The following is a 12302-nucleotide window of genomic DNA, read 5'->3' as shown; positions in this document are numbered from 1 at the left end:
GGTAAGTGCACTACTTTGAAAAAGAAGGGCTAAAATCAAAACTATTTAATGTTAAGTTTCCTCCGAAGTTTTTTTTTTTAAAAGTGGTGTCAACAATTCTATAATCCAGGTCAGACATAATCTACAACATGTTACTACAAGAAGTAACATGTTGTGTTACTTTTTGTAGTACCATAGACGCCAAATAACGTTGTTTTGGTGATGCAGTTGTTCCTTATAATTAGAAATCAATCAGCAGCACTTATTCGAAAACTGATCATGTATTACTTCGTTCAATACTGTAGACACCAAATAACGTTATTTTGGTGATCCAATTATTCAGTATAATTAAAAATGAATCTACATCACTTGTTTCAAAAAGTCATCACTTATTACTTCTTCTAATACCATTGACGCCAAATAACATTGTTTTGGTGATACTTAATTACTTAACGCTCTTGCTCAGCAGGGTCGCCAGCGTAGAGGGAACTGGTTGACAGCGCTGCTTTCTTCTCCAAGTAGTCCTGTCCAGGGCTAAGGATGGGGTCTCATTTGGGTCGATGTTGAGGTTGAAGAGGCGTTGATTTATAACATCAGCCCATCTGGTGCGCGGCCTCCCTCAAGGAAGTTTCCAGATAATCGAGGGATTGAAGGCCGATATGACCCTTGCAGGGATAGTTGGCCGGAGGCAGAGTAAGTGGCCTTACCATCTTAGAGAACGAGCTTCTACTTGGGTGGAGAGATTTGCTAACTTGAAGGTCCTCAGGATCTTAGTATTGCGGATCTTATCATACCATTTGAAGCCCTCAACTCGACGCAGGTATCTAGTTTGGATAGCATCGACCTTTCTTAGCTGTGTCTCGGTTATCGGCCATGTCTCAGAAGAGTACAGCATGATGCTTGCGACTGTGGCGTTGTAAATACGGGCTTTTGTAACGGACCGTTTCAGCCTTTCATTATAATTAAAAATTAATCAGCAGCACTTGTTCAAAAACTAGTCATGTGTTACTCCTTGTAATACTGTAGATGCTAAATAACGTTATTTTGGTGATACAATTATTCATTAAAATTAAAAAATAACCAGCAGGATGTGTTGAAAAATTAATCAAAAGTTACTTTTTTTTAATACTGTTGATGCCAAGTAACGTTATTTTGGAAGTAGAATAATTGATTATAATTAAAAATTAATCAGCAGCAATTGTTCAAGAACTAATCATGTGTTACTTCTTGTAATACTGTAGACGCCAAATAACGTGATTTTGGTGATACATTTATTCATTACATTAAAAAATAACCTGCAGGATGTGTTGAAAAATTAATCACAAGTTACTTCTTTTAAATACTGTTGATGCCAAGTAACGTTATTTTGGAAGTACAATAATTGATTATAATTAAAAATTAATCAGCAGTAATTGTTCAAAAACTAATCATGTGTTACTTCTTGTAATACTGTAGACGCCAAATAACGTTATTTTGGTGATACAATTATTCATTAAAATTAAATATAACCAGCAGCATGGACTGAAAAATTAATCACATGTTACTTCTTTTAACATGTCAAGTAACGTTATTTTGGAAGTATAATAATTGATTATAATTGAAAATTGATCAGCAGCACTTGTTCAAAAACTAATCATGCGTTACTTTTTGTAGTACTGTAGACGCCAATTAACGTTGTTTTGGTGATGAAGTTATTTCTTATAATTAGAAATTAATCAGCAGTACTTGTTCAAAAACTGATCATGTATTACTTCTTGCAATGCTGTACACACCAAATAATGTTATTTTGGTGATACAATTATTCATTATAATTAAAAATCAAGCTACAGCACGTGTTAAAAAAGTAATCACTTGTTACTTCTTGTAATACCATTGACGCCAAATAACATTGTTTTGGTGATTCAGTTATTCATTATAATTAAAAATTAATCAGCAGCAGTTGTTCAAAAACTAATCGTGTGTTACATCTTGTAATACTGTAGACGCTAAATAACGTTATTTTGGTGATACAATTATTCATTAAAATTAAAAGTAACCAGCAGCATGTGTTGAAAAATTAATCACATGTTGCTTCTTTTAATACTGTTGATGCCAAGTAACGTTATTTTGGAAGTACAATAATTGATTATAATTAAAAATTAATCAGCAGCCGTTGTTAAACTAATCTTGTGTTACTTCTTGTCGACGCCAAATAACGTGATTTTGGTGATACAATTATTCATTAAAATTAAAAAACAATCAGCAGAATGTGTTGAATAATTAATCACGCGTCAGTTCTTTTAATACTGTTGATGCAATGTAACATTATTTTGGAAGTACAATAATTGATTATAATAGAAAATTAATCAGCAGCACTTGTTCAAAATCTAATCATGTGTTACTTCTTTTAAAACTGTTGATGCCAAGTAACGTTATTTTGGAAGTACAATATTTGATTATAAGTAAAAATTAATCAGCAACCCTTGTTAAAAAACTAATCTTGTGTTACTTCTTGTAATACTGTAGACGCCAAATAACGTTATTTTGGTGATACAATTATTCATTAAAATTAAAAGTAACGAGCAGCATGTGTTAAAAAATTAATCACATGTTGCTTCTTTTAATACTGTAGATGCCAAGTAACGTTATTTTGGAAGTACAATAATTGATTGTAATTAAAAATTAACCAGCAGCCGTTGTTAAACTAATCTTGTGTTACTTCTTGTCGACGCCAAATAACGTGATTTTGGTGATACAATTATTCATTAAAATTAAAAAACAATCAGCAGAATGTGTTGAATAATTAATCACGCGTTAGTTCTTTTAATACTGTTGATGCCAAGTAACATTATTTTGGAAGTACAATAATTGATTATAATAAAAAGTTAATCAGCAGCACTTGTTCAAAAACTAATCATGCGTTACTTCTTGTAATACTGTAGACGCTAAATAACGTTATTTTGGTGATACAATTATTCATTAAAATTAAAAGTAACCAGCAGCATGTGTTGAAAAATTAATCACATGTTGCTTCTTTTAATACTGTTGATGCCAAGTAACGTTATTTTGGAAGTACAATAATTGATTATAATTAAAAATTAATCAGCAGCCGTTGTTAAACTAATCTTGTGTTACTTCTTGTCGACGCCAAATAACGTGATTTTGGTGATACAATTATTCATTAAAATTAAAAAACAATCAGCAGAATGTGTTGAATAATTAATCACGCGTCAGTTCTTTTAATACTGTTGATGCCAAGTAACATTATTTTGGAAGTACAATAATTGATTATAATAGAAAATTAATCAGCAGCACTTGCTCAAAATCTAATCATGTGTTACTTCTTTTAAAACTGTTGATGCCAAGTAACGTTATTTTGGAAGTACAATATTTGATTATAAGTAAAAATTAATCAGCAACCCTTGTTAAAAAACTAATCTTGTGTTACTTCTTGTAATACTGTAGACGCCAAATAACGTTATTTTGGTGATACAATTATTCATTAAAATTAAAAGTAACGAGCAGAATGTGTTAAAAAATTAATCACATGTTGCTTCTTTTAATACTGTTGATGCCAAGTAACGTTATTTTGGAAGTACAATAATTGATTGTAATTAAAAATTAACCAGCAGCCGTTGTTAAACTAATCTTGTGTTACTTCTTGTCGACGCCAAATAACGTGATTTTGGTGATACAATTATTCATTAAAATTAAAAAATAATCAGCAGAATGTGTTGAGAAATTAATCACGCGTTAGTTCTTTTAATACTGTTGATGCCAAGTAACTTTATTTTGGAAGTACAATAATTGATTATAATAAAAAATTAATCAGCAGCACTTGTTCAAAATCTAATCATGTGTTACTAATTGTAATACTGTAGACGCCAAATAACGTTAATTTGGTGATACAATTATTCATTAAAATTAAAAAGAACCACCACATGTGTTGAAAAATTAATCACGTGTTACTTCTTTTAATACTGTTTATGCCAAGTTACGTTATTTTGGAAGTACAATAATTGATTATAATTAAAAACTAATCAGCAGCACTTGTTTAAAAACTAATAACGTGTTACTTCTTGCAATACTGTAGACGCCAAATAACGTTATTGTGGTGATACAATTATTCATTATAATTAAAATTTAGTCTGCAGCACGCGTTAAAAATGGTATTACTTCTTGTAATACCATTGACGCCAAATAACATTGTTTTGGTGATGCAGTTATTCATTATGATTAAAAATTAATCAGCAGCAATTGTTCAAAAACTAATCATGTGTTACTTCTTTTAATACTGTTGATGCCAAGTAACGTTATTTTGGAAATACAATAAATGATTATAATTGACAATTAACCAGTAGCAAGTGTTAAAAATTACTCACATGTTACTTCTTGCAATACTTTTGACACTAAACGTTATTTGCAAACACAATGAAAAAAAAGAAAAATAATGATAAAATAAATTGACCAAACATCAAAAAAAAAATTTTTTTTACTTTTGGAATTAATTATGACGGGATGAAACAGGGGGTGTAACCTTGTAATAAATTAAGCACAAACATTTAAAAATGACAAAAAACAGGACATATCCCTAGTTAGAATGACATAACAATTTTAGGTCCATGCATCGTTTCTTTTTTTTTTCGCCAGTGGCGAAAAAAAAGCCAGTGGCGAAGACAGATTAGATTACTATTATGACTAGTGATGCTAATTACTACTAGATAGATTACTACTAATATGAGAATTGCTAGTGACCCTAGATTAGATAGATTAGACCCTAGATTAGATTAGACAGTGACCCTAGAGATTTCGATTTAACCCTAGATAGATAGATTACTACTAGATAGATTAGGTTACTAATATGATTAGTGATACTAATTGTTACTAGATAGATTACTACTAATAGGAGAATTGCTAGTCCGGGATTTTAATTGGCAATCCAATTTTGCTTCTGTAGAGCACTTTCAGTGGAGTCACTTCATAAAAATTTAAAGGGAGGAAAAACGTATTTTCAAAATTGGGCGGGGGGGGGGCAATTTTGTTGCTTTTTTCGATTTTTCAATCGAAAAAATTCGAAAATCGAAACTCGAGATTGGGGCATGAGAAAGTGGCTCAGCTAGCGTATGTTCAATAAGGGTACTTTAAGAGATTGTATGGGCTGCATAGATTGACTCATTCCCAGTTTTTAAATGGCGATCTAGGTTTAAAAAATTTGACTAGTCTAAATGATTAAATTTTGGTATAGAGTCGTTCAGTTACCGAGTGACAGATTGCTTAAGGTAGCTTATTAAGATTTGCTCTTGCAGGGGATTAAAAGATCACTCCCCTGCGGAATAATGGATATAAATGAGGACTAATGGATATAAATGCAAATTGGGAGAATAAGATTAAGATACTGCTAGAAAATCCCAAAAATGGAGTGAGGAGATAAAAAAACAAAAACATTAAAGTTTGATAAATATGTTACGGCAGTTTATGGGTAGGAGTTATAGCTTATGCTGAATTTGCAAGTTATTTGACTTCGTGGATGCAGCTCAAATTGCCTTCCAATAAGCGCAAGATTTAAAAGATATTCAATAGAAAGATGTTCCAGTGAAGACAGGTATTCTTCCCCGTTTTGCAAAATTAAAGAGGATGATTAGGTGGATTGCTTGAGTAAGTGCCAGGGTTGATACTTCCAGGTGTCTTCAATAGTACGTCGCCTCAGTTTATTTGGAGAATAGCGAGGTATTTGGAGATTTTGCTCACTAAAAAGAAAAAAAAAGTATTAAGTAAATGTAGGATTTCATTTAAGTGTTTTTTGATGATGGCTGATGCAAGTTCATTATATTTGTGCTTTTTTTAGTATGATCGCTGATGTAAGTCTATGATATTTGTGCCATTTTTGTGTTCATGGCCGTATTTTTGGCTTTAAAATACACTTATCTATCTATCTGTCTATATCCTTATTAGCAGTAAAGCTCGCTGGATGACAGGTAAAAAAAAAGAGAAGAAAACAGGCGGTATATACTTTTTTGTAGGATCGGAATTCTTTTTCCCTTTTTCCCTCAATCTAAAATTTGAATAGCCCCCCCCCCCCCAAAAAAAAGAAAAGAAAGAAAAAGAAGTACTACTATCCTTGACAGTTTCAAATCCCCAGTCATGGGACAAAACAAGGTAGACTTACCAGAACTATACCTTTGTAAATACTCATAAGGAGAAAAGATCCATCCCTCCACTTAATTGAATTCTTTATCTATCTTCACAAGTAAAATAGGCTAGTATCGATTAATTATTCAACAAATGCCAATTTTTTTCAGAGAAAGGAATTAATTAAAAATTTTGCTTTTTAATGACGCTTTCACCGGGCTTGAATCTTGCAACCCCAAGATTGAGAAACGGATACTCTACCTACTGATCTAGCCAGGCTTGATGGTTTGTTTTACACCATTCGGTGTCTTTTAGTAAGAAAGCAAAAAAAAATTCTATAGACGGGATTTTGCTACAGCTAAACACTTACGGATTTTATGTATAGTAAAACAGTACGGATTACGTATAGTTTGCCATTCTATATCGCCTTTCCTTTCGGTCCTCTGTATCACTTCTTTCTTTATATCATATAATAGTGCATAACTTTATATAAACCTCTTTATTAGGTGAGTTAGCTCCACCTACAACACACACCGCGTTCATGCCGCATGTACAACCTCTTTTTAATTGTCCTGCGCTTCCTTACGAGGGACCGACCACGTCAAGCCACACCTATGATCCAGTTAGTAATTTGGCAGAAATTGCAAAAGGACCAGTAATGTACTCAGGTAAGTAACCCCGTTTGGGATGGGGGGTCTCAGTTAACATGACACTAAATAACAATATGGTCAAAAACAGGTAATAATAACTAAAACCTAAGACAGAATTGCTAATCAAAGTTCAGTACCTCCATTGTTTGGCATTTGGTCTACGTTAATACTTTGTATATTCTAATTTTATTTATGTTTGTTCGTAAAAATGAATGATTAGCAACAGTGGTGGATAACCTGTTGATGATCGAAGAGAATTTGGAAGTAGGAATAACGGGATTCTGGTGACAAAAGAAATATCTTGAGATTTGAGTATTACGACTACTATTAGTAACAAGTCATAATAGCACCAAGGTACCTTGGGCCACTACACCTGTACACGTTCCTCTTCTCATTCAAAGCTGCATTCTTTAGTCCTTCTCATGAAATTAGTATTTGTTTGAAGTAATACAGTTAGAAGATTGAAGGTAACACAGCTGTGCACGTTCCTCCTTTACCTAAAACATTCTTCACTTCATCCAATGAAGTTAGTATCTGTATGAAGTCTTAACACGTTCCGCCTTTACCTCAAAGCTTCATTCTTTACTCCTTCCCATGAAGTTAGTATTTGTGTAAAGTCTAACACAGTTAGAAGTATTAAGTTAACACATCTGTATGAAGTCGTAAAACAGTTGAGGCATTAAGTTAACAAAGCTGTGCACGTTCCGCCTTTACATCAAAGCTTCATTCTTTACTCCTTCCCATGAAGTTAGCATTTGTATGAAGTCTAACACAGTTAGAAGTATACAGTTAACACATCTGTACACGTTCCTCCTCTACCTCAATCATTCCTTACTTCATCCAATGAAGTTAGTATCTGTATGAAGTCTTTAACACAGTTGAGGCATGCAGTTAACAATGCTGTGCACGTTCCGCCTTTACCTCAAAGCTTTATTCTTTACTCCTTCCCATGAAGTTAGTATTTGTATGAAGTCTAACACAGTTAGAAGTTTGAAGTTAACACACCTGGACACGTTCCTCCTCTACCTCAATCATTCTTCACTTCATCCAATGAAGTTAATGTCTGTACAAAGTCTTAACACAGTTGAGGGGTGAAGTTAACAAAGCTGTGCACGTTCCGCCTTTACCTCAAAGCTTTATTCTTTACTCCTTCTCATGAAGTTAGCATTTGTATGAAGTCTAACACAGTTAGAAGTATGAAGTTAACACATCTGTTACATCTGTACACGTTCCTCCTCTACCTCAATCATTCTTTATTTCATCCAATGAAGTTAGTATCTGTATGAAGTCTTAACACAGTTGAGGCATGAAGTTAACAAAGCTGTGCACGCTTCCGCCTTTACCTCAAAGCTTCATTCTTTACTCCTTCCCATGAATTTAGCATTGGTATGAAGTCTAACACAGTTAAAAGTATGAAGTTAAAACATCTATACACGTTCCTCCTCTACCTCAATCATTATTTACTTCATCCAATGAAGTTAATATCACAGTATGAACTCTTAGCGCAGTTGAGAAATGAAGTTGACAAAGCTGTGCACGTTCCGCCTCTACCTCAAAGCTTCATTATTTACTCCTTCCCATGAAGTTAGCATTTGTAGGAAGTCTAATACAGTTAGAAGTATGAAGTTAATACATCTCTACACGATCCTCCTCTACCTCAATCATTCTTTACTTCATCCAATGAAGTTAGTATCTGTATGAAGTCTTAACACAGTTGATGCTTGAAGTTAACAAAGCCGTGCACGTTCCGCCTCTACCTCAAAGCTTCATTCTTTACTCTTTCCCATGAAGTTAGCGTTTGTATGAAGTCTAACACAGTTAGAAGTATGAAGTTAACACATCTGTACACGTTCCTCCTCTACCTCAAATATTCTCTACTTTATCCAATGAAGTTAGTATCTGTATGAAGTCTTAAAACTGTTGAGGCATGAAGTTAACAAAGTTGTGCACGCTCCGCCTTTACCTCAAAGCTTCATTCTTTACTCTTTCCCATGAATTTAGCATTTGCATGAAGTCTAACACAGTTAGAAGTATAAAGTTAACACATCTGTACATGTTCCGCCTCTACCTCAAAGCTTGTTTCTTTACTCCTTTCTATTAAGCTAGTATTCGAGAAAATAAAATGAGATAATCAATATAGCTTGCTTCATTTGAGGGAGCTGTAGTAAGTTTTTTTTTTTTTAATAATCCGCTTAGTTAAAAATTTTTATCATTGTAAACTCATTTCCATGTGGCCACCGATCGCCGGGCGAAACTCGTTTTCAGATATTCTTGGCGGGGAGTACCCTGCTCAAGGTAGTCCAAACGAGCTGAACTTCGGCGAGTTAATCGCAAGGGCTTTGCTTTATCAGGAACGCGCTTCGATAGCTCCTCCGATGGAGGGTTATACAAGTACTTATAGAAAACCGACATGGACGTCACATCGAAACGTTCCTGGACCAGCTGTTGGGTTTTAGCTTTCGTGATGCCAGAGGTTGCTGCACGCACTGCTCTATTTTGAGTATGTTGGAGTGGAGCGATGTGGCTTTTTGGTGCACCAGCGAAGAGAGGACATGAATATTCCATGACAGGTCTGATGCACGAATTGAAAAGTGGCAGAATAGAATCATCAGGGAGAAGACTTTTGCATCTTAGGATAACTCCTAATTGCTTGTTACAAGAGGATCTAATTCTACTGAGATGCTCAGTCCATGAGAGATCCCAAGAGAAATTAACTCCAAATAGGCGCAGTGTATCAACTCGCGTTATTACCTTTCCTTTGAAGACGAAATCAACATGAGCTCTCATATTACGCCCCTTAGAAATTAGGAGCTCTTTCGTTTTTGATGTGTTAAAACTTACAAGCCATGCATTTACCCACGCCTCAATTTTCACCAGGTCCACCTGAAGCTCCTTGTGAGGTTCACTGGGATCTTCGTTTTTTGCGATTGAGGTTTTTGTTGTTGTGTCATCCGCAAAGTAGTGGGGTTTTTCCACAAGGTTGTCCCCTAGGTCGCTCATGAACACCAAGAAAAGAGTTGGCCCAATAATACTTCCTTGTGGTACTCCTGATAAAACTGGGTGTTCTTTTGATATGAAGCCATCAAGGACAACCTGCAATGAACGTTGACGAAGAAAGTCAGCAAGCACGTCAAATAGTCGACCATGAATTCCATAGGCTTTCAGTTTACAAAGAAGTCCCTTGTGCCATACGATCAAAGGCTTTTGTAATGTCAAAGTAGAGAAGGCGAGTATCGTGTCCCTGAGAAAGGAGCTCAACCCACTCTTGATACTGGGCAATCAAACAGTCTAACGTAGACCGTTTTCTTTGAAAACCGTATTGCGTGTCTGCCAACAGCAGATGTGACTCAAGGTATTTGTAAAGGGTCTTATTAATGACGCTTTCATAAACTTTACCTACGCAGGACAGCAGACCTATTGGACGATATGATCCTACATTTGTAAGGTCAGACTCTGCCTTTGGAACAGGGACCACATGAGCAGTTTTCCAGGCTTTTGGGAATAATCCCGCTGCAAAGTATTTTCTATGGAGAGAGGCAAGAGGACCAGCAAGTTCAGGGGCACATCTTTTAAGGATGAGATGCGGAATCTTGTCAGGTCCTGAAGCTTTGGTGACATCCAGCTGGCTTAGTGTTCTGAGCACCTTCCTAGTAGTTATGTTAACGCTGGTGATTTTTGAATCTGTTCGTGGCGGAAAGGGGGGAGGGGCGACTCTGTCCTCATCAAGTTGGGAGACCTTTGAAAAGGCTTGTGCAAGAACATTTACCTTTTCCTGGCCTGACTGGATCATCGTCCCTTCAACTTGAAGCGAGGGAATTGATGTTGATTTAGATGACGGTAGGGATTCTTTGACGACCCTCCACCACCTCTTTGCAATGGCACTTTTCAATTTGTCTACAAGATTGTGCTTGTAATTGGCTCTAGCTTGACGTACAGCTTTAACAGACTCGTTTTGAGCGCTAATAAAAGCAGTCCGGTCCTCGTCGGATTCAGTTGAACGCCATTTCTTGTGAGCCTTCTTTCTGGCCCTGATTGCCTTTCTACAACCAGCATTGAACCATGGCTTATCTCGAGATGAGACTTTTACTGTTTTTGATGAGACGAATTGCTCAATAGCCTCTGTAATCCCTTTTTCGTAAAGTACCGCTGCTTTATGTGGGGCTTTTTTTAAAAATGTATTCCACGGCTTTGCCGATAAGAAGTTTCGCAGATCATCCCAGTCTGTGTGGTGATACTGCCTGATGATCCGATCGTGCTTTACAGGTGGATGTATTTTGAGATTTCCATGAGCTATAACTGCCACATGGTAGCTGGCAAAAGGATAGCTTTCAACACTAAAGGAATCCGAATGATCAGTTAAGAAGAGATCACGCCTGAATGATCCATGAAGGCCGATGTAAGTGTTGAATTCAACAAGTTGTTCTAGGCCGAAAGCAAGACTCAGGTCTAGCAGAGCTAAGCCCTCCGAATCAGTCGTACGACTTTTCAGCCAGGGGCCATGATGAATGTTGAAGTCTCCTTGGATTATTATACCTGATTTAGGGAACTTTTGCTTCACAAATTCCAAGCAATCTTCCAGATGTTCGGTGATTTTCATCTTTAGTGGGTTATAGGCTGTACCAATAACAAACAATTTGTTTGATAGGTTTATTTTAACTCAAAGGACCTCCTTATCGCTAGGAATCGAAAGTGTCAAAAAAGGAGTTTTATTTTTAAGGTACATAGCAACACCACCTCCACCAAAAGTTTCAATTCCTTGCAATGGCATATTGGTGCTCCAAAATTAGCTTCTATTTTATTTCCCATTTTATTTGTCTTATAGCTTGTCCATCTTACAATAATTTAGGCTAACTTAAGAGAACAAGTGAAATGTGATATGCCGTTGATTTTTAATTAGAATCAAGTAGTTGTGGGCATCGAACCATGGCTAGATGTAGAAAAATCCAAGACAGATAGTCCGAGTGAGTGAGAGGCATATCTGGCATAGGCACTTTTTAGGATTGTATAAAAACGATGTCATTTCCCTTGTTGATAGATAAATCTATCATCCATTCGTCCATACGTCATTCCTAGGGCAGAACAAAGGTAGATAGTCATAAAACTAAAGGATGAAAGATTGGATTGATTTTGGGTTAACGCGTTGCGGACAATGTCCACTGGACTTGTATGCAAAATCTGGGACTGAATTTGCTTGGACTCACAGGCGAACAAGTAAACCTAAGCCTATTAGGCTAACTTAAGAGAACGTGAAGATAAAGTAAAGAGCCATGTTAAGACCTAAAACGAGCTAAAATAAAGTCATATAATAAGTTAAATCCAAAATGATCAAAAATTTTCATGGCTAATTTAATCGAAAATGAAAAAAATAAAAATTAATAATCATATTAAACATAAAGATAACAGACGCTGCTATAGATTAATAAATGAATTCCAAAACGAAATGACATCGAAATGGATATCAAGTCAAACTCAAAGTGACTACATGACTGTATTTCTGCTCGTTTTTGGTTTTGATAGGGTTCTTAACCTCTTCTGCAAAAATTTTTTAAGAAAGGTTTTTTAAAT

The 12302-nt window shown here is 35.4% G+C and overlaps 1 protein-coding gene across 1 annotated transcript in view; it reads left to right on the top strand.

Annotated features, from left to right (window-relative positions):
* Nucleotides 1-12302, top strand: part of LOC148938657 (uncharacterized) — a 109842-nt gene that overhangs the window by 90932 nt on the left and 6608 nt on the right. Inside the window, exon 7 of the mRNA XM_089107632.1 lies at nt 6594-6755. Coding sequence (XP_088963758.1) covers nt 6594-6755 — 162 coding nt within the window. The remainder of the gene's footprint in view (nt 1-6593; nt 6756-12302) is intronic.

The sequence above is a fragment of the Artemia sp. Qi Xiang Cuo genome, unplaced genomic scaffold (assembly GCF_049724085.1).
Source record: "Artemia sp. Qi Xiang Cuo unplaced genomic scaffold, ASM4972408v1 HiC_scaffold_3045, whole genome shotgun sequence".
Taxonomy (NCBI): Eukaryota; Metazoa; Arthropoda; class Branchiopoda; order Anostraca; family Artemiidae; genus Artemia; species Artemia sp. Qi Xiang Cuo.
The sequence above is the reverse complement of the archived record's forward strand: the minus strand, read 5'-3'. Positions and strand labels throughout refer to the sequence as shown.